The sequence below is a fragment of the Microtus pennsylvanicus genome, chromosome 9, assembly GCF_037038515.1.
Source record: "Microtus pennsylvanicus isolate mMicPen1 chromosome 9, mMicPen1.hap1, whole genome shotgun sequence".
Classification (NCBI taxonomy): Eukaryota; Metazoa; Chordata; class Mammalia; order Rodentia; family Cricetidae; genus Microtus; species Microtus pennsylvanicus.
This window is the reverse complement of record NC_134587.1, coordinates 63081317-63104745: the sequence shown is the minus strand read 5'-3', so window position 1 is coordinate 63104745 and position 23429 is coordinate 63081317. Positions and strand designations below refer to the sequence as shown.

At 42.3% G+C, this 23429-nt stretch overlaps 1 protein-coding gene across 2 annotated transcripts in view; it reads left to right on the top strand.

Moving 5' to 3' along the window:
- Window positions 1-23429, top strand: part of Csmd1 (CUB and Sushi multiple domains 1) — a 1402422-nt gene that overhangs the window by 1138553 nt on the left and 240440 nt on the right. For both annotated transcript variants that reach the window (XM_075986282.1, XM_075986281.1), the window contains exons 18-21: window positions 1651-1839; window positions 11215-11331; window positions 13195-13410; window positions 17820-18008. In XM_075986282.1, the coding sequence (XP_075842397.1) occupies window positions 1651-1839; window positions 11215-11331; window positions 13195-13410; window positions 17820-18008 (711 nt within the window). The remainder of the gene's footprint in view (window positions 1-1650; window positions 1840-11214; window positions 11332-13194; window positions 13411-17819; window positions 18009-23429) is intronic.

The window sequence follows — 23429 nt, the reverse complement described above, 5'->3', positions numbered from 1 at the left end:
AAACATTTGTGTATGTAAGGTTATGAACATGTTCTTGTAAGGATTTTTATCAAAATTGAATAATAATGTTTCAACTCTGCTACTAAAAGACTGACAATTTGTCAAACATGGGTTAATTTCAAACAATTAGACTTAGTTGTTGTGTGTATGTGTGTGTGTGTGTGTACATATAGTGTCCTATATATGATATTTATTTCAAAATAGCACTTTTTAAGGATTAAGAGTTAGGACTGAAGACGGGGCTCAGCAGTTAAGAGCACTTGTTGCTCTTGCAGAGGACTGGAGTTCAGTTCCCAGCTCCCATATCTGGCAGTTCACAACTTTTACTAACTCTAGCTACAGATTATCTGAAACCCTCTTCCGAACTCCTTGGGTACCCTATCATATGGCAAATATCCACACACAAATAATACATCAACATATATTCATTCATCTAGATAAATAAAAATAAATCTTAAAAAACAAATTTAAGAGTTAAGGCATTTGCTATCTTGTTCTTTTGGGGTCCTTTTATATATTCTTGGAGTGAGGCATGCAAGTAGACACCTTGTTTGCCCCAATCTATGAAAGCCAAGTGTTCATGTCTCTGCTGTGCCCTTTTACTTTTCCTGAGATCAGAGAGACTTGCCTGTAGACACATAGGTAAGAGCAATCTCTGGGGACATTGGCAGGTACAGATGCCAGCATTCCTTTCCTCTGTCCTGGCTTTTTGCATTCCAAGGACTGCATTTGGAAAACATTTTCCTGGAGTAGTATTGAAAATGGAGTTTCTCTGGCTATTGAACTAAAGTTCAAATGATCAGACTCAGCATCCAGGAGGTCACAATCAGGGCCAGGAAAGTGTGAATGCCAAAACATTATGACAAGTGGTGAGCAGCCCCAGATCACAGTTCAAGTCTGAGCTTACTGCCCGCAGGGGACAGTGTATCAGAGTTTCCCTCTCTCCAATTACACAAATATCACAATGATATTCTCTTTCATGGTTCTCACATCCTTAAATACATTATTCTAGAGAAGAGAAATACAAAGCACGTCATGATCAAGTGACCCCGTTCCTTCTCTATTCCAGCCTATCTCGCAGCACAGGCATATGGCAGATGGTACACAAACTTTAAAACAGTGGGTTTATGGATGTGGCTTTAGAAAACCAATTGGCATGCAGTTTTAAATCGCATTCTATGTGTGTGCTTGCCTGTGTGTGTGCAGATCTAGGAACATTGCTATGCAGCTGCCAGAACCTAACTGGAATGCAAACCATAAAAGGAAAGAGAGAGGGGTAGGAAAGAGACGGAATGGAATCAAGTTTAATGTTCCCCTAACAGTCTATTGATTTTCCAGGGAACAAAGGTAAAATTCAGAGGGGCCAATCAGTTATTCAAGGTTGCCCCATTTCTATTTGACCTGGAGAAGACCACATCAAGATGATTGCTTTTAATTTGGAAAAACAAGGTCAAATGTTTGGAGGCATTGCTTTTGACATTAATGGACTCCTGGATATTCAACCATCAGTTTAGTAATGGAGAGTTCACTTGGGTAATTCCCTGAATCTGTGCATATGTGGGATTATGTTATAGCTAATAATATAGTGGTTTTCTTTCTTTCAGTTAGTAAGAAAGGCCTTTCAGTCCCATATTTTCTGTGTCCATGCAGGTGTAACTCTTGAATCTGACTCCTGCCTGGACCCGGGCATCCCTGTAAATGGTCATCGGCATGGTAGTAACTTTGGTATCAGATCCACGGTGACCTTCAGCTGTGACCCCGGCTATACAATAAGTGACGATGAGCCTCTCATCTGTGAGAAGAACCATCAGTGGAACCATGCCCTGCCCAGCTGTGATGGTAGGTGGAGCTCAGGCATGCAGAGCTAAGCTAGTGCACCTATGCACACATCAGCACATGGACCAGTGTGCACAGGGCGTGGCGTGATACAAGGTGACCTAGGAACGGGTTCCTTTTACAAACTGTACTCTTTAAGAGGAGCACATGTGAAGGGTGTTCAGTATTTCTCTACTAGCTGTGATGACTCTTAGAAACAATGAAAATTTGTGGTCTATCCTTCAGAGCTTAGAGAGCTCAATTATGCGTGTGTGTTTTATAGAAGTGTGTATAGAAGGACTGGGGGACATTGTGGTCCAGATAGTCAAGTATAACTCTTCTGACTCCAGTAACCCAGGTCCAGATAGAGAGCTCCCTCAGAGCTAGCACACCTTGTCCCAGTGACCTCTGACCTCTGACCTCTTCCAGATTATCTTTGCTGTCCAACTAGGCTTTTAGAACATCGTTCAGAGGCTCTACGTATCATTGACCTTTCCTCCTAAACTTATCCACTCCTGGAAATACAGAAATACAGATAAAGGATGATATTCTTGATTATTGTGTATCACCGTGTCTCTCTCAGTTTTACACTAAGAGTTAGGCGTTTGTATTATTTGTGATCATTTGGAAAACACTTTTTGGTGTGTTCTCTTTAGTCATGAATATACTCTATTATAACATGGTTTCTTTAGAAAAGTACATAGGTATTTGGAAAATAAATACTTAAGTGGGAGTTATATATACACATAATTTTCTCTTCCACTATTTTTTCCAAACTGTAGGTATTTCTTTTAAAATGTTATATGGGTAATAAGCACCTTCGCTTTCTCAAAATAATAGATGTAAATAGCAGAGCCTGGGGAAGATTGGGCTCAACGAACTGCCAACAACTGACAGTCTTGGATCTTTTTCCCAGAGTCCTAGCTCAAACAGTGCTTGGTACATGCATGCATTGGAATGCCTAGGGTAGATGATTGTCTTCACAGGCAAGCACACAAAAGCAGTAGAGATTTTGGACTCTGGGCAAAATTTGGGAGGGAGGCTACTTATGCACCCTGGGGTTATCTAGTAGGAGGCTACAAAGGATGGACAAACAGACATGATCACCTCCTTCAGGAAAACCACACATTGCTTGTTGACAGACGCAGCTAAGATATGGCTCTAATGCTGTATATTGTCATTGGAGAATCATCTACCCCTAATGTCAATACATTTGATGTAAACGGTGCAATCAATTTTATGCTGTGGGCTAGAAAATCCTCCAACATTGTCATCTAAAAATTTTGTCTTTGAGAATCATACAATCAAAGTACAAAGAAAAAAGTCTTAGTATTTTAATTGGCTTCATGCGACTGGCGTATTGTGTATGTGTATAATGAATGTGGCAAACTGAACGACAAATTACAATCAGGAGGAGGTCTCCCCTCAGACCCAGGTAGTGACTGTTGTCCAAAGCTGAAAGATAAGTGTCGGTAAAGCTGTTGAGGAAGGACACCACATTGAGGCAGGAAATGTCCGTCAAGACAGCCTCTGTGGCAAATATCCCACGTTGTGTATATTTTGTTACTTGTTTTCTTTTGAGACAGTCCCACAACCCTCCTGCCTTATCTTCCAGTTCACTGGGCCATGTTGTTTCTTTTTATTTTATTTTTTTAATTATTTTTTTATTTTTTAATTAATTAATTTATTTATTAAAGATTTCTGCCTCCTCCCCACCACCACCTCCCATTTCCCTCCCCCTCCCCCGATCAAGTCCCCCTCCCTCATCAGCTCAAAGAGCAGTCAGGGTTCCCTGACCTGTGGGAAGTCCAAGGACCACCCACCTCCATCCAGGTCTAGTAAGGTGAGCATCCAAACTGCCTAGGCTCCCACAAAGCCAGTACGTGCAGTAGGATTAAAAACCCATTGCCATTGTTCTTGAGTTCTCAGTAGTCCTCATTGTCCGCTATGTTCAGCAAGTCGGTTTTATCCCATGCTTTTTCAGACCCAGGCCAGCTGGCCTTAGTGGGTTCCCGATAGAACATCCCCATTGTCTCAGTGTGTGGGTGCACCCCTCGCGGTCCTGAGTTCCTTGCTCGTGCTCTCTCTCCGCCATGTTGTTTCAATTGCAAGTGTTCCTCACACTGTGGCTGTGAGGATTTGAATGGTGAAATACTGAGACCAGTGGTGCCTGCTGTGCTCCTGCTCAGCAGTGGACCGTCACCACATTGCCAAGGCACCTGGCTGGGTTATAAGAATGACTCTTCCAAGTGGCAGACTTTGCGTGACCTATTGGAGGCCAGCATTCTGATGTAGATTCTTCTCAACAGTCAACAGTATTGGGTGTTCCTATGTATTTTTATGTTCCCAGGAGTCCTCTGGTATACACTGGTAACATGTTATTGTTTCTTTGATCTTGAGGGAGGATGACATCCTACTTCTGCCTGCAGACAGTCTAGCAGGCAGAATTGTCTGTCTGTAGCTTTGCCTCTTCTCACCCTCAGCCAGACCTGTGTATATACATCTCCCTATTGTGCACTGAAGTACCAAGCTAATCTGTCACACACATGCTTTGCAGACCGCCAACCTCAGCCTTCTCCAGAATTCTGACTTTCCAGATTGCCATTGCCATCTTTTAACCTTTCTTTTTGCTAACATTAACACCATAGAATTTAACTTAAAAATTTTCACCCAGTGCTGTTACATAGTATATATTTTAAACATACTTAATATGCATATTTAATCATATTTGCATAGACCTAGATATACACACACATATATTAATGATACGTACACCAGAATTTATGTTTTGCAGTTTGAATTTAGTTTTCAGAAGGGGTTGGGTAGAGGAAGAACTAAGCTATAAAAATAGAACTGTATGGAGCTGGAGAGATGGCTCCGTCACAGGGTGACTCCAGTTTAGGGAATCTGACACCCTCTTATGACCTCCGCAGGTGACATGCATGCATTTTGTGCACACATGTACATTCAGGCAAAACAGTCATACACATAAAGTAAATAAATCTAAAAATTGTGTTTTAAGAAAATAGACTAATGGCGTTTAGACCCAGTGAGGGCTGAAGTTTGCCGAGGTACTCAGCCCATGGGGAGACATCCTAGGCGGCAGGAATGAGAAAGAACACTGGGCGTCAATGCACAGGGTACAGTGTCCAATTCCCAGAATATTGGTCAGTATAGAAAGAACGTTTAGACAGGAAATGACTTAGAAACGGGGTAGGACTCGCTCTCCTAGAGTGGTCTGTGTGCTCCGTGAGTGGCTGAGATGCTGCAGAGAGGCCAGTGATGAATGACATCTCCTGGAGAAAATAAAAGTGCATAAGCTTAGACATTTCGTCTATTGTCTTCCAAGTCAAATTTATGCAAATTTGAAATCTGATCTATCTAAGGGGATCCCTAAGGTGATTTGCTATGCTACACTGTAGCACCTTCCCAGGACTGAAAAGTCTACACTGAAAGGTTTTAATAAGTCTTCCCATTCTAGGAGAGTTTGAGGGTTTGCATGAGAGTTTTTTTTAGTCCTGGCTGTTTGCACTGAGCTCTGAGAATCTCCTTGCCCTTTCTAATCTCACACAGTCTTTTAAATCTCACAGGTTTTTATTGCAATAAACCCTACATCAATAGGAAATGTAAACCTCTAAAAATTCATAGTCCTCCACAAGGAAACATAAATTAGAATTAATTATAATATTTTATCTCACCTGAAACGAAGATAAACCTTGTCTTTCCCTTTTCCAAGTACTGCATTTGTTCCATTTACAAACCGTTGTTCGCACACGACAATTTTAAAGAAAGAAATTGAGGATTGGAGTCTTTGTCTTCCTTTCATTGGGGAAAGGACGAGTGCACGGATCATTTTGGAAATATTGTTATTAAATATTTTTGCCAAATGTTTATTCTTTCCACAAACATTTAGTGCAAAACAATTGTGTTTGCTGTCTAATAGTTAACTTCTGCATAAGGAGAAATAGAGTTGTTGAAGTAAGCGAAGAAAGAAAACTGTCTGGGAATAGAGAGATGAAAACATAAAATATAAGGTTTATAATGTGCAGTCTAGAGGCACCTGGGAGGCATCATTCAAGGTCGGGCTTCCCGAAGAGACCTGATTCTGGAGAAATCATTTTACTCAGGGCAAAAAAATAAAAAAGAGTGAGCAGAAGGTTATGGGGGTTAGTGATGAACTCTGGTTGCTGAGGGAGGAGTAGTGAGACACAGTTCAAGGTGTCCCTGGGTATATCACAACTCAAGACGATGGCTCAGGACCCCTCAGCCAGAGTCCTTCATCTCTGAGAGTGGGAATAGTTACGAACGTGTCTTAGAGAGCTTGTCTTCTACATCTGGACAGTCCTAATTTAACACTGCCTTGAAATGCAGGGTGTCTGTCTAATGTCTCCTTTGAGAATACAAGTCCAATATAAATAAATGTGCAAAGAAGTAGATCTAGTCAGCGAATCCTGTCAACTACAGGGCCAGGGGTCACCCTGCAAAAGAGAGAAAAGGAAATACAGCTCTACTTTCTTAGTCCCATCTGCATAAAGTAAACACAAAAACCTCAGAAATTAATGAAAATGAGAAAAGGAAGAATAAAAATGAAGCATAAGGCTTTGTGCTTCACGTGGAATTTTTTTCAAAGAAGACAGTAGGCCAAGAAGCCAGAGTTCAATTATATTAAAAGACCCAAATAGACCAGTTGAAGTTTCCAGAACAAGGCAAGGCCTTTAGCTTGGTGGTAGAGCACTTGTCTAGCATTGTAAGGCCCTGGGGTCCTTCTGCAGGATAAGGCACAAAGAAAAGATGAACTAGGGATAGGCAGACATGCCACATATAAGGTGTGATGTTGGGCGTATAGGACAGAGTGAAGTCACAAATCATGTTCATGTAGTTGACAGATGAGAATAGTTCAAGGAAGAGGCTATGTGGATTTGAGGGTCTTCGGCTTCTGTGGACATTGTGAAACACCTAACAGGGAGAGAGCAGACTCTATGGCACCGTATTCTTCCCTCTCTTGTAACTTCAACCCTCATGAAAAAGGACTCTGTTCCTGGTATAGCCCCCATATGTCAGCCCCTATCTTCCTCAGTGAAGGTAGACACTGAGTCTTGAACTTCTTACATCCTGTCTTGGATCTAAGAAGTGAAAATTGAGTCTGTAAACTTCAGTGCTTTAGACAACTCTTGTCGTGATCTGAGAGACAACACACGTGGAGAAAGGAGGTGAGAATGTTGGAAAAGAGTCACTGTGGTATCTATGGGAGGTCTGTAGGGTTTCAGATAGATGTCTCTTTCCCAGTCAAGCTGATGTGAACAGGCCAAAGACATGCATGAGCACACATACCACAGGGCAATGTAGGAGGAACAACTTCCCTCTCATCCTACCAGCATGTCCTCACTTATGGGGTTTCCACCTTGCCAGTTGTGGGCAGCAGCTCACCTTCTTCCTTGCCATCTCAACATCACTTTGTAGACTGCACACCTGGGCTACTTCTGAGGTCTGAAAGCTGCTTGGCATTTTTCCTTGCGGAATAAGCTACACTTTGTTGTCGATATTTTTCAGTAATTACTTTTGCTTTGCCCACTAGATTATATCTTGGAGATGTCAGGGACGTCTTTGAATATTATTTTGTATGCCTGAGAGCATGAAGGGGTGTTAGTATGACCAGGGTACGGCCCCAGTCAAGGATTTGTAATGGAAACTGGGATCCAAGCAGAGGACAACACCAAACGTGATCTTCGGTGGGAGCTTACCCTCAGCACACCTGGGGAAAGATGTTATCCTTCCCCTACTCTTCCCTTTTCTATTTTCTGAATATTTTAGTCTTCTGTCCAACGGGCTTTTTGATAAAACCTGTCTGGGTCCTAGACAGTGGGGTAGATATTAGAAACACAAAAGTCAAACTTTCAAAGTTACAGCCTGAAGGAAGTTAGAAGTAAATTTTTACTGTAGCTTTTATAACTACTCAGAAAAGTCTCCACGGTGCATAAAGAAATAGATTCATGTAATTCAAATTCTGTGTGGTTAAATTGTTGGCTCTGCTAAGGGAACAGAGACATGGCCATCTATGAATAGTCAAGTCCTGTAGGGACCCTGAAGTAAAAGTCTACGTTTTATCTTATTCTCTTCTCTCTTCAGATTTAGCTGAGAATTTCAGTTCCATTCTCTGAATATCAAATTCCCCTCTCCTTAAGCCTGTGGTCTCTGCAGTTATTTTTATTTAGATTGCTGATAGTAAGAGGGCCAGGGAGAGCTCTGTATGCACCCACGGGATCAAGATGGACAGGAAGATCAGGCTTGCCTGCAATTTTCTCCCCACGTGCTCCAAAGGAAAGCTTATTAGTGCTCTGAGTCTTCCGCAGTAGAATGGGACATCACTGAACAGCACTGGAGAGGCAGAGACAGGCAGGACTCTGGTGCTCCGTGGCCAGCTTAGTGAATCAGAGCACTCTAGACTCAGTGGGGACCCCATCTCAAAAGCAGGGGGAGCAGTCGCTAAGCCATGGCCCTGAAGGATGACACAGGTGCACAGCGGCATACACAGGTTAGCCTGCATACGATGAATTATGGATTTTGTAATTATTCAATATAGTTGGATATGAACTACTATTTATGAGTTGAGGAACACAGGCAGTCTTCAGAGTACTTTGTCCTAGAAACATTGGATGTAAGGCATCTCACTGTTAAAGTGTTATAAAAGACTTTAATTTCCTACAGTTAAATCCTTCATAAGATTTTGAGAATTTATTGGGCTGATTTATGCCTGTCCCAAAATAAATTAAAATTCACTGTATACATCTTCTACAATCAGGACCTCAGGGCTCCGTTTCCTTCTATCCTGTCCTGGTCCCTCTACTTCAGTTTCTTCTCTAGAATCTTCCATCTCCACTGTTAGATCACATACATGGTATATGACTGACTGTCCACCACTGTGCCTTCCTGCTTCCTGGCCAGTGTTTCCCATGGGAAGCTGATTCATCTGCCCCATTCCAGCCCCAGCCCTTTGCCTGGACACCCAATAGCATCACCAAAGCTGAGCCCCGCACTCTCCAAACATCTCCATTCCCTGCCCATGCTATACTTAGGCATCTGTCTTGAAACCTTACTACTGCTGGACCAGTCCTGACAGCAGAAAGCTGTGATGGCTCTATAGCTAATGCCTGTTGCCCCTCTCTCCCCACTGCCACTAACATCTGACCATCTGCTTTCTTTTCTCCCTGTGGCTTACAGAGCAGTGTTGTGACCTGGTTATCCCTGCAATAGCCCATGCACTCCACAGGCAGGGACCTAATGTGTCCCTTCATCTGCCTCAGAAAAATGTCATCCCCCTTCAATGGCCTATGAAGCATGGGAGACATCTGTGGACAACTACAGATGGCTCCAAGGGCTTTTCACTTTCCCTTTCTGCCATGCAGACCTCCTCTGTAAGCAAGCCTGTACTATTCGAGGGCCACTTTTCTTTTGAACATTCTAGCCACCTGTGTTCTCATTCAGGTATCATGTGGGGCCTCCCAGCTCAGACTTTCTGAGGCCCTGTCTCTTAGCCCCCTCTGACCACCCATGCCAACTCCTCCAACTCTGCACAAGTCTTGGACAGTGCTCTCCTTTCTCTGTGCTTGGCTCCATTCACAGGCATGTCACCTTCCAGAATCTGTCATCAAGGGTCACACAGCTATGGTCCTCAGTATGTCATACACCCCACAACAGCAGTGCATTTGACCCTCCACATGTCCATAGAGTAACCTGATCTAGATGATCCATGTTGAGACCCTCTTTCCATTTTATTTAGAGTGTATCTAAAATAAGTTGACAAAAACTAACCATAACAGAGACTATATTAGATTTCTCTCCACAGTTCAGATGGCATTGAAAACTGAAGAGGTTGTCTCATAGGATCAACCAGTAGAACACCAGGTAGAAAAGCTTCTGAGAATGTAGCATGGTAGGAGATACTTACTTATATTGTCATACTACAAGTTGAGGGTGACTGTAGCTTGCAAGAATTAATTGACTATGTCAAAGCAACCAGCCTATGGTCCTTTGAATGTTTCCAGAACAAAGAAGCAATGAATGAGTAAGGGTACAGGAATGCCAATGACCTCAACTTGATCATTAAGCCTCTATAACTGTAAATCAAGTATGGAGGCTCCACATCTGTCTACAAGTGTGTGTCACTGACAAAGTCAAGAGACTGGCAAATCTTACGAGTATTACATATGAATGTGGATATAGGTGTGTGGGTGTGTGTTTAAATCCTAAAAGCAAACTAGAGGAGTAAAAACATGATGATGGAAGTTACAAAATAATCCCACACTAGTTTAGAATTACATATAATGGGTTATTTATTTAGGGGTAGACTCACAGGTCACAGTCCTCTGCAAGAATGGGGAATAGGAACCAAATCCAGCAGCCAGAAGCGAGAGAGCGAGCACATGCTTTACAGCTCATTTATAGTATAGAAGACCATACCCAAGTGGGCTGGTATCTTAAAGGCTATTGGCTGAAGGAACTCCCACAGCAAAAAAGAAAAACATTTCTCTCTTTAAAATGTCTTTTCCACAATTCACACATATACGCACCATAATTTTATTTCTAATTTTTTCTTGCTTATACCCGCGTTTAATCAATTTCATACTTCCATTTTTTTCTGTCCAATTTCTTCTGTGTCTCCCTTCTACTTTTCCCTCTCAAACTTCAGATGCACTCTTTCTCTTTTAAGTTCTTAGTGCTGTCTGTATGTGATTGTTGTAGGGCCATTCACTGGAGCATGTGAAGTCTCTCAGGGGCTGAAGCCCTGAAGAAAATTGACTCTCATTTTATAATAGCCATCTCTTACCAGTAGCTCCTCATCTAGGGGTGAGACTTCCTATGCCCCTCCCCATCCATATTAGAATTTAGGTGGCTTGGTCTTGTGCCGATCATATGCATTCTGTCTCAGCTGCTATGGCTTCATGTGTTTAATGATTTTATCATGTCTAACAAAAATTCTTAAAATACTAAATATATTTTACTGCTGCCTATTATTTCTTTCCTGCCTGAATTATTATAAGTAACTTTCTGGATCTTAAGTCTTTGAATTTGTTTGAACATAGCCTTGCATGTGACAAGGATTTTTAATTCATCAAAGGGCTGTTAAACTCCCCCCTGGAGGGTGGGAACTAGAGCTTAATGCATCGTCAGTTCTCCTGATGCATTGACACTGGAGTTCTCTGCCCCACTCTACCCTGAGTTAGGTTTTATGGCTGTGCTGTGATGTAGATGCCCGCTTGTGAACTGGCATCTCATAACTGCAAGTAAAAAGAAATGTCTAAATTTCAATTTAATCCTGCTAATAATTATGCAACTTCACTGTCCATTAGAAGCACTCTTTCCCACAATCATTGTAGACTGCCATGTTTCCTGTTATTTCAGCCCTGTGTGGAGGCTACATTCATGGAAAGAGTGGAACTGTCCTTTCTCCAGGATTTCCAGACTTCTACCCAAACTCTCTGAACTGTACGTGGACCATTGAAGTCTCTCATGGCAAGGGTAAGACAAAGGGCACACTGGGGAGCCTGGACTAGAGGAGACAGTAAGGAAAAAAAAACCCAGAGGATGAATGACTTTTCTTGGTTTCTAAGCTCTTAACTGTTATTTTTTATGAGACTAGAGTGAAGCAGAGGTCGCTTTTGTTGGTCTTGTTGTTCTCCATTCAGTAACCTGGCAACTTGGAAATTAAATGTAATGATAAGAAAAGTGAGTTCCAATTAAATAAAATGTGAATGTTGATTCAATATAAGATGAGGAGATTGTTTAAACTTCGGTATGTCTGAGAAACATTCATGTTTCTGTTCTAAATTTGCTTGGCATTGTCCTTACAATAAATCCAGAACTTAGACAAGTGGAAAATGCAAAGAAGCCAGGTGGTATTTTGTGTGGGAAATGAAGATTATAAATACTGGATTTAGCAAGGTACCCTGGGTATGTTCTTATATCTATAAGTATACCTGTCATTTTTAAAGAGGCTTTTAATTTTAAGAATAAAAACAACAAAAAAAACAGTCTTTATCTTGTGCCAGAGACCTGAATACAGTTGCAATGATCACTTTACAATGTGTATATACAACTTTTATGTATTGTATTTTCGTGGATAAAATTTCTTCTCTCATAGATGACCCTGGAGTAACTTAGTTAAGTAGACTGTGCCTTTCAACATGCATTTGAATCCACTTGGTGTTTTATTGACCTAGATGTTACACTGACCTCACATTACAGTGCCCTGTAGATATGTTTGACACTCATCCCTGAGAACAAATTAAGAACATGGAGAGGTGGTGCAGCAGATAAGAGGACATGCTACTCTTGCAGAGGACCTGAGTTCAAATCCAAGCACCTACACCAGTCAGCTCACAAGCTATAACTCCTCTGGCCTCTGAGGGCAGCTCTGCTCACATGCACATATCTACACAGAGAACCATGAGTATACATATAAACAATAATGATTAAAAACCCTAAGGAAGAAAAATGTGGCCCTGAAATAATTTAAGATGAGACAGATTACGAATAACTAAGGTATTTTAATTAGAAAAAATGTAAGTCTTTAAAGGAATCCACTTATGGTTATTTTATTTGCTTCAGCAGAAGTAAAGTTCAGAAATAGTGCATGATGAACCTGGTTTCTATGGAGACAGCATGAGGCCTACAAAACTTTAATTTCAAGAGAATTTGCCCTCAGCAGTGTATGTTTTCATCTGTTATCTCCAAACTAATATTTATAAAGTTAGCGAAACGAAATGGAGAGATTTTCAGTGTTTTGTCTCTCTGGGGTGAACACCCCCTGCCCTGTGCCTGGAGATCTTTAGTGAATTCAGTCAAGCATCAACCTTCTTATTGTCCTTACAAACCCACACCTGTATGTATAGATTCCTTTACGTCTTTATCTGTATTTGTAGCCACTCTTGTAACCCCCTTGTCACAGATGGCCATCTGCACACACCTGTGATGATATCGACATCTGTGTTCATTCTTGTCCATGTGAACATCAGTATCATAACCATGCTGGTGTTCAATTAGTTTCTACATCTTACCTATATCCTGGGTGGATCAGTAACTACGTGCAGCTCCTCTGGGTTCATCAACATCTGGGTTCATATCTACATAAAAACCCATGGCAGCATCTATCTGTAACTGATCCTGTAACTATTTGAATACTTGTTTTTGCTTAATACTTCTTGATTTTAGAACTGCCTCTGTCTAATCTTCTCTGAAAGTGCAAAGTTAGAGTCATACAAGATAACTTTAATATTTAACAATTTAAGATATTTTGATCCAAACCTTTGATGTCTATAATTATGCCCAGAAGAGATTCTTTTCAGCTGCAGTTAAATCGACTGTCCCGCCCTCATCTCTCAGGAGTACAGATGAATTTCCACACCTTCCATCTCGAAAGTTCCCACGACTACTTGCTGATCACGGAGGATGGGAGTTTCTCGGAGCCAGTGGCCAGGCTCACTGGCTCAGTGTTGCCCCACACCATCAAGGCTGGCTTGTTTGGAAACTTCACTGCCCAGCTCCGGTTCATCTCTGACTTCTCCATCTCCTATGAGGGCTTCAACATCACGTTTGCAGGTATGTTAGCCCTTTGTTGTCTCTGTCTTGGATTCTCCCTCTGTCTCTCTCTCTCTCTCTCTCTCTCTCTCTCTCTCTCTCTCTCTCTCTCTCTCTCTCTCTCTCTCTCTCTCTCTCTCTCTCTCTCTCTCTCTCTCTCTCTCTCTCTCTCTCTCTCTCTCTCTCTCTCTCTCTCTCTCTGTGTGTGTGTCCTGTGTCTCAGTTTCTCTCTATCTCTCTCTTCATCTCCCCCTCTTCCTCTCTCTATGTCCTTCAGCCTTGCATTACACATACATTCTCTTCTTTGGAAATTGGTAAATACAACTATTTCCTGAAAAGGTGTCCTTGCTCACTTCTCCTTATCAGTTCCACCAGCTCTGAGCAAACCCCACTACTTGGGATCAATGTTTAGGGGCAGCTGTCATGGATTCTTGCCTCTCCAGTAGAGAATCACTCACACACAGAAAAGGACAGCGTGTTAGTTCCTTTATCGGAATTATGCATGGTGGCAATCTCCTGCCAGAGTCAAGAAGCTTTTTTTTTCTCGCTTTCCGTGGGAGGTGGTGTGTATGGAACTTCTGCTGCATTTGGCATTATTTGCATAGGTGAGATTGCATAATCTGTGATGCTTTTGACATAGGTAGTCTTCTTAGAGATGAGGAAAATACTGGTCAAAGTGAAGCGCTCTCATCTTCATCCTCACTCTTCTTCATTATCTACACACCCCACTGACAGGAAGTGACCTCTAACCACCAATGGGGTGAACAGTTACACTCGCGTGTGCTGACACACTCAATGCTCCGACCAAAACCCCACATTTCATCCTTCATGGCTCAGAAGTAATTCAGTTTTATAGTATGGTCTGTGAGTATCTTAATTATCTGTGATTTCTTCTGTGTAGAGGATCTCCTTAAGACTAAATTCCATAAACCCTACTGGGGCACTTAGTGACTGTTGTAATATTTGATGATTCATCTTATATTCCATGGATAGAAGAGTCCCGCTGGCTCCCTAGCAGCTCTGTGGCCCATTGGTCACGTGGAGGGGGCATCACTCACGGCATGAAGTTATTTTGTCTAAAATGGAACAACTCTCTAACAGTCCTCCTTAAGGGTAGTTTTCTAATTTCAAAGAGCTTCAGTTACCTTAATTTGATTCTGCTGGTTTTCCTGCTATGTTTAAGAACAAAAGAGGCTCCGAGGACTGGCTCAAATTTCTTGAAAGTTTACTATAGTCATAATAATATTGTTATTGGCCACTGTATCAATGATAGAGTTCAGTCTCCTAATGGTGGTGCCTGAATCCCTCTCCCATAGTTTCCTTAGAAGATCTCTTATGGTCACCATGAGAATTTCCCTCCCGTCTATGTTCTTGCATCCTGATCTATAATGAGTTTAAATAGAATACTCTAGAGAAGGAGATGACGGCGAGGCCTGTGGCTGCCTTCCACAGACGTTGCCCAGGGGTCTGTGCAGTTTTCATTCATCTTTCCCCTTCTGTTTCTTAATTCTATTGCTCCCAGTGCACAGCTGACGGTCGGGTCTTTGGATGTGTGCCTCAGTCCATCTGTGCTGCTATAACAGAACGGCTGAGACTCTGGGGAGGAATAAGCATTCCACCGTCAAGTTCTGCTTGCTAGGAGGTCTCAGCACTAGGTTCTGCAGTCTATTGCTGCTTCTGAGCTGTGTCATCACACGGCAGCAGGGAAGCAAGGTGGCTCCCTTGCATCCTTGTCATATAACGCTCAAGTTTTAACCCTTTCAGGAAAGAAATGCCCAGTACCCATCCAAGGCATAACTTGGGACCAGTCTGTCAGACCAAAGCAACAAACTTTAGAAACTAAACCTCAGCCCAACTGTTTTTTTCTTGATCCACTCTTTATCTAACACACAAGTCACTGCACAGGAAAGTGTGGGTTCTGGGTTTTTGTTGTTGTTGTTTTGGTTTTTGTTTGTTTGTTTTTTTGTGGCTTTTGTCTATTACTAGATGAGTGTAATTTTTTAGGCTGATGATTCTATGGCCATAAATGTAAGGCTATATCCTGTAGACCTGACGCAGTTTTTTGTACTGCTCAGCTCGGGGTGCCAGGCAAAGTATCAGGGAGGCTTCTACACGGAGAAGTGGAGCTGAGCAGGCTCTTGGTGCGAGGAGCTCCCTGCAGCTCTAGCACCACTGAGCCATCTTGTATTTGATGGGGAGCAGTCTCTTCACCTCTCACCTCTCCATCCTCATGTACTGTTACAATGGCCATTGAATTCCAGAGTGGCCATTAATGGACATATTGCAATCATAGCACCTACAAAAGTGAATATCTCCATACTGTTCATTTGCTTTACTTGGCCACACACGTGTCTTTAGGGGATGGTGTCTCTTTCCATGGCTGAGCTGTGAGCACTGGATCCTTCGAGGAAATTACTCACTCTTTCATTGCTCTTTAATGACTCAGCCCACACTTCCAGAGCAGCTGCACTGTAACCCCCTGAGACATGGCCCTGCGTTAGCAGGCTAGCTGCCTTTGTGGAACCCAGTTCCTATGTTCCGTGTAAGGCAGGCCCCAAAGCACACAGGACCATGCTAACGTGGAAAGCTGAGATAGCAAGTGAAGAAAAATTAGAAGATAATTTCCCAAATGAAAACCTTTTAGTTGAAAGGAAGGTAAAACCTGGAGAGCAATGTAGTTCCTTTCTGTTGTAAAAATTATAAAGAATGGCCCTGAAAAGATGGCTCCTTAGTTATGAGCATGTTTTGCTCTTGTAGAGGATCTGGGTTCAATTCTCTCCACCCAGTTGGTAGCTCACAAACATCTATAACTCCAATTTCAGGGTATCTGATGACCTCTTCTGACTTCCATAGGCTCAAGACACACATACACACACAAACGTATACAGACACACACACACACCATATATATGTATGCATGCAGGCAAGCAATCATACATATAAAATAAAATGAGTATGCTTTTATGAAATAAAAAATACAGGGAATGCACAATGTAAGTGTACACCATGATAAACTTAATAAATAGCAATAAATGAGATACCACTGCTATGTATATGGATAACAGAAATTAATACACCCTCCCATTTCCCATGGGATAAAATTAAACCCTTTCTCTTATAACAGGCACACAGTGAGGGCTTCGCCTAAACGACAAAATAAGGGGATGGAGAGGTGGACCAGTGGTTAAAATCACTTGCTGCTCTTATAGAGGATCTGAGTTAGTGTTCTAGCATTCATGTGTTCGCCGTCACTTGTAACTCTAGAGGGGATCCAATGTCTTCCTTTGACCTCTGTGGATACACTTATACATGTGCACGTGCACACACACAAAAATGTAAATAAAAATGAAATAAATATTTAAAAAATTAAGGAATAAATTACAAAATGAAGTAGACACAAAGAAAAGACTCTTAGTTCTTTGGGGTGCCTTTGTACAAAATGTAGTAGGTAAAGCATCGGTGTCTCTAGTGTATTTGCAAAGAGTTTCCAATTGTTCTTACAAGGAGAGAACATTTATTTTCAGAGTGTGCAGCACATTTTTCAGGAAGAAGGAAAATAACCCCAGGCAGAAATGTCTGCTGAGTTGGGATGTCTTCATTCCAGTGTTTCCTGCAGAGTCTCTGGGTTGCCCGTTCTTGAGCTCAATGGGTTACCCTTCCCGTCTTTCCCCTCCCTGGAGCATAGTAGACTCAGGTCAATTTAGGAAGTGCTCTCCCGCAATGCTGAGCTGAGTTTGAGTGTTTTAGACCTAAAGCAGATATTTGCCCAAAGTGCAGAACAGAGCAGGCGACAGTGGCAGTGTAGACCTCAGAGGTTAAGCAGTTACTTGATGAAATGAAGGAGGAGCTTATGTCGAGTGTTCTACAGTGAGATTTTAGTAAAATTCTAATAACCTGATAAGAATGAAAAGTGGTTGGGTTTGAAAATAAAGCAATAAGGAAAGCACCAACTAATTAGATTACTCTCTGTGTTCGTTGACAATACTGATTTTAAGATGTAAAGATTGGAGAATTGGAGATTGGAAACCAGAAATTAGAGGCACCTTTCCATAAAACTGCAGTCAAGGTTCCCACTTGATCACACAGCTCCCTTGGGAGAAATGGCCCTGCTCTTCCTACAGTAAAGAGCGTTCCTCAGTTAAACTTTCCTCATCTCTCTTCTGCTTAGTTTTTATCATTAGCTTGACAAAACATAGAGTCACCTAGGAAAAGGGACCCTCCAATTGAGAAATTGTTTGGATAATAGTGGCTTGTGAGTGGGCCCGTCCTGATTTCTGTTTAATTTAGGAGGACCTCTCTCTCTAAAGGATTATCCCTAAGCAAATAGTCCTGGCTGTCTAAGAAAGCAGACTGAGCCAGCCTGAGAGCAGGCCAGTAAAGGAAAGTCTGATGAGAAAACTTACTATCAGCCCTGTCTTTTTTGCTTTCAGAATATGACCTGGAGCCCTGTGATGACCCTGGAGTCCCTGCCTTCAGCCGCAGAATTGGGTTCCAGTTTGGTGTGGGTGACACGCTGGCTTTCACCTGCTTCCAGGGATACCGCTTAGAAGGTGCAACCAAGCTTACCTGCCTGGGTGGGGGACGCCGAGTGTGGAGTGCACCTCTGCCAAGGTGTGTGGGTAGGTGGCCACACGCTTTCATTTCATTCATCCATGGGCAGTGGGTCAGGAAAGAGGGAGGGGGCTGGCCAGGAAAGACAGAGGTGAAGCTGGACCCGTCTGGGCTGTGGGGAGCTACCTCCCTTTTGGAGCCTAATTTATCTCATCTATAAACTGTGTCTCTGTCAGTTAGAAGGGTCTGTGAGTAGGAAAAGGAGACCGGTCTCTATGAAGTTTCACAGAAACATAAGTGTAATAGTAATAATAATAACAATAATAAACTCAGAAAATGAGGAAAGGGAAATACTAGAAGGAAGACACACTATAGTAAGACCAGCTCTGCGGTTGCTGAGATCCATACTCCCTATGATGACAAAGAGCAGTTCATAATAATGCCTTTGTTTCCCTTGAAGCTCTTGGTTGTGTGTTTGCTGTACATCCCGACCAAGAAGCATCACCAGTGTTGGGATGAGAGTTTGTCATCTGTGAGAAAGCAGACAGTTATTCTGCTATGCGGTCTAGTACAGGCCTTTGTTTGGGTTATTTTCAAGGAGGTTCTCAGAACAAGCTGACATCAGTGCAGTAGTTCAGGGCAGTGGTACTGTACTCCCATTGGGCATTGACTGGAAGAGTGGAGCCACCATTGCCATTCTGGCTTCAGCCCAAGACCTCTGTGGCACCCAAAGACCTGGTCATTATTCCTGAGATGCAGTCTGGCACCTGTTGCTCCATGACAACACTCAGCAAAGGTCTTCTCAGGACCAGTTCTTTAAACAGACAGGCACCCTAACAAAGAAAAAAGAATGCAAGAGATAAGCCCTGATATCATTCAAGACTCCCAGGTTCACAGAAGTGGATCAAAGGGTCATTCCAAACCCCCAGGTCACAAAACAGAAGCAGGTGTGGGAGCCCTGGAGAAACTGAATAAGGAGAAAATACCCAAGGTTAGCAGAATATGGCCATGTTTCTTCTATTCTGGGCATGACTTAGGAATGCTTTGAGTCCAACAGTCAGTGGTGGCCTTTGGCTTCTCATGAGCCACGGAGTCAGGAGACAAAGTTGTCAACATCAAAAGTGGTTTCTTCCTCTTTCCATCTTTCCCCACTCTCATCCTGTGTTGAAAAACCTCACCCAAGTTTCAAAGACTATCTGGACATTGTTCTGGGGATTTCCCAGAGTTCTCTGGGATGAGTTCTCCACATTCAAATACTTTAACAGTTTGAGTTACAGTTTGAGTTTTGGGAAAACCCCACCTGAATAGAATCGAGCAATTAGCCTAGACATTGTGACAGTCAGGTGTTATGCTGTTTTACTTCCTTTCATCATTACAACCCTGTTTTTCTCGGTAGTCAAGATTTTACTCTCTTGTCTTAAATATGAAATAATGACTGAGCTCTGTCTGGAGGGTACTGTGAACTTTGCCTGTCTTAATGTGTTTAGTTAGTGGTGTGTCTGTGAAATAAGCATTGTATTGGCGGCTGTATCTTAAAGGTAGGACAGCTAAGGCAGAATCTCATCAGGAAATCCCATAGCTTGCAGATGCCATTGGCCCTCGGGCACCCGCAGCCCTGGGAAGAGCCTCCAGGGGCCATGCACTGGCCTCTTCTCTATTCAGCTTTTTGGACTTTGCGGGCTCCTTCTGGATTTCTTTCTAGCACAGCAGGTGGCAAGACAGCTCTGATAGAGTGTCACACACTACACTGAATCCAACAGACATGAGTCACACCTGGCACCGCTCTCGTGGCCCACACTCACTGGCTTCCAGTTCCTACGAGTTCCTCGGCTCTGCAGCTCGGGAGTCAGCTCTGCTCTCGGGACTCTGCCATCTCTGCACTGACCCCTGACTGTCCCCACTGACCCCTGACTGTCCCCACTGACCCCTGAGACCTTTTATTTGCCTCTTGATAGAAACATGCTAAGTCACCTCCCATTTTACTCAAAAACAAAACCTTCCCCTAGTGATGGCCATGGTAGGCTCACCCAGGCTTGTACTGTTTTCATTCAGTTTGCCTTTACCTGAACAGAGAAAGGCTTTGTGCTGTGGGAATGGGTCAGGAATTCGCTTGGATTCATTATCATCCCTAAGACCTATCTATCGTTCCTTCTCTGGAGCTCTAAGAGCAACCTCTCCATCAGAAGGATACAACAGACCTTCTTAAACCCATCCTGGTCCTAGAGTTCCAGGAATATTCTCTCTTCCTTTCATCAATAGTTATGAAAATAAAATTGATTTGTCCCTGGCCAAAAGTTACAAAACACCCCAGTGATTTCAGGCTGAGTATATCTTGGAAATATGTACTATACAGGATATGGTACAGACATATTTAAAATGAATGAACATGAGATGTATATTCTAATGGAAACACACATCCAACAATATTTTCTGTACAAAGGTTCCTTTACTAGGGTACAAAACCTCACACATTCTCCAGTGTCCAGTAGTTGCAAATACTTTAGAGAGACATTTCTTCTAGCACTAAATTTAGTGTGAAATCATTGGACATTCTGTTTAGATGTCATCGTCTTCATCCCCTGACTCTTTATTTCCTTTATATCTCTTGATTACGTGTTTACAAATCTATTTTATTTATTTATTTATGTCTATATGTATATGAACATATAAATGCAAGTGTCTCTGGAGGCCAGAAGAGGGTGACAGGTTCCTCAGAGCTGGACTTAACTGTAATTTTGAGCCTTTCAATGTGGGTGCTGGAAACTGATGGCCCCCTCCAAGAGTGACAAGTATTCTTAACTACTTACTGAGCTATCTTTTCAGCCACTTTATTCATACTGTTATAAAAAAATAGCTGAATTTTTTACTTCTGTCTATTCTTAATGGTTTATCCAATGATAACATGAATTAGAGAAATGGGTTTATGAAAAGAAACTGAGTGAATACCCCCATTCATGCAATTTCTAGACACCTTGAGTCAATACAGGACTTATGTTTCATTGGGGAGGGCTTCCTCTGTTCTGAGCACAGGTACGCAGCTTATCTGAATGTCAGGATAAATTGCCCTTGAGTGATGGGGAAGTAGATATTGTTACTTTTATTTTACTGCTTTTTTCTTCTTCTGTTCTCCATACCCCTGCTCCAAATCAAGTGTCTATGTAAATGAAAGTGAATTATTAGTTTTGTCCTTTTCACAACAGTCCCAGAGGCCCCACCATAATTTGCACAAAATTATAATAGCGGCAGACATATATCTCATTTCCCAGTGGTCACATCTTCAAACCGGGGACCTGTCTGACCTTATGGCCTCAGTGCTATGCAGAGGAGCAAGTCTATGAGGTGGCTTAAGCCTGCCTCCAGTTTAAGTATCACACTGGCATATTGAAAAGCTATATTCCATATGACCAAATACTAAGGAATCAACATCTCCAACAAAATAGCTTTCCTATTATTGAATATTTGTTAATCCGTATAGATTATTCATGCGAATTGTGGTGTCAGCCTTGCAGCCTGCATCCGAGCAGTGTGGATCTGTGGGTTCTGTTGCTTGACCTTGCAGGCGTCATCTGCTGCAGCAGCTCTCGGAGCATGAGAGCACTGGATCCACAGGGTGACACCCTGCATAGACGGATGAATGCCAGAGTCAACTGATCCCAGCCCTCCACAGCTCCTTTTATTTGAGTCAATTTAAGACTAAAGCTCTCAAAATGAGTTCAATTTTTATTACTGTTTTATTAGGGTCCTCTGTAAAAAAGAAAGTGATTTGTATCAAGGGATAGGATATCCCACAATTTCAGGGAAATATTAAATGAACTATAGAAAAATCTAAAAAGACTTAAAAAGAAAATGTTTAGCTGCTGTGATGATAATGAGGTCACTGTGGATCCCTTGAACAAAGCTCAAAGAATTTTCAGCACTCGGATCAGTTAACTTTGCAATTTTCTGAGCACCTGTTTTTGTTGTTGCTTTGTTTTTTATCTTTCATGTACTTTACTGTTTTCATAGAAAAAGAAAAAATAACTAGTTTTCATTTGTGTTAACAGAAATGCAGTTGAAAACAGCAATGCAACAAGACACCAAATTTTAAATTTAAATGTTAGCAAAGATTTCATGGCCTGTCAGTGATTCGTTTCCATAAGCTTAGTTCTCCAGTGTACTGTCTGGATACGAGGTGTAAATACCCAGTGTACCGTCTGGATACGAGGTGTAAATACCCAGTGTGAGTGGCAGAGAGGCTTTATTCTTTCCACGTTTCTGGTGCATTCTAGGGTAGAACCCACAGGGCAGGGGGTAGGTTCTGGCTAAGTGTAGTCAGCTGATGCAAACTGTGAACCTGCAGTCTGCAAATACCCAGGAGGATGGGGGCAGGCAGAGAGGAAGAGAGGTAGGAACTGTCCTCTACAGAGAGAAAATTGGAGCCCCTGCTTATTAAGTTTGGGTGCTTTGTTTTCTGTAGCGATTTCCTCCCTGGGATGAAGCATCGGAGCTCAGGAGACCTCGCATGCTCTTTGGCATATTTCCACGTTTATTTGCTGTGTCCATCTTTACAGACTGAATAGGCTTAATTTTTAAACAGTCTGCCTGAAGCAGGTAGCAATCTAACCTTAGCATGATGAATTGCACCTACCTAAAATTGTTACTGTTCAGCCTGTAAAAAATTCTCTACCTGGCAAGTTCGTCATGGAGAGGAAAAACAGAACAAGCAAACAGAGTGCACTTAAAAGTTTGATGGTTGTGAACAGTATGAGGGCCAGGGAAATCCTGTTCCACTGTGTGTGACTGAAACAAGGAAAATAAACCACTTCAAATAGAGCACCAGGCAGTTGATGTGACAGAGGCCTGGGCTCCCCAGACACACTGCCCATGCAGAGATGATGATGATGGTGATGATGATGATGATGTGATGGTGATGGTAATGATGATGGTGATGATGATGATGATGTGATGGTGATGGTGATGATGATGGTGATGATGATGATGATGGTGATGATGATGATGATGGTGATGATGATGATGATGTGATGGTGATGGTGATGATGATGGTGATGATGATGATGATGATGATGATGATGATGATGATGGTGATGGTGATGGTGATGGTGATGATGATGGTGATGATGGATGATGATGATGGATGATGATGATGGTGATGATGGATGATGATGGTGATGATGGATGATGATGGTGATGATGGATGATGATGGTGATGATGGATGATGATGATGGATGATGATGATGGATGATGATGATGATGTGATGGTGATGATGATGGTGATGATGATGGATGATGATGATGGTGATGATGATGATGATGGTGATGATGGATGATGATGGTGATGATGATGGTGATGATGGATGATGATGATGGATGATGATGTGATGGTGATGATGATGGTGATGATGGATGATGATGATGGTGATGATGGTGATGATGATGATGGTGATGACGATGATGTGATGGTGATGACAATGGTGATGATGGATGATGA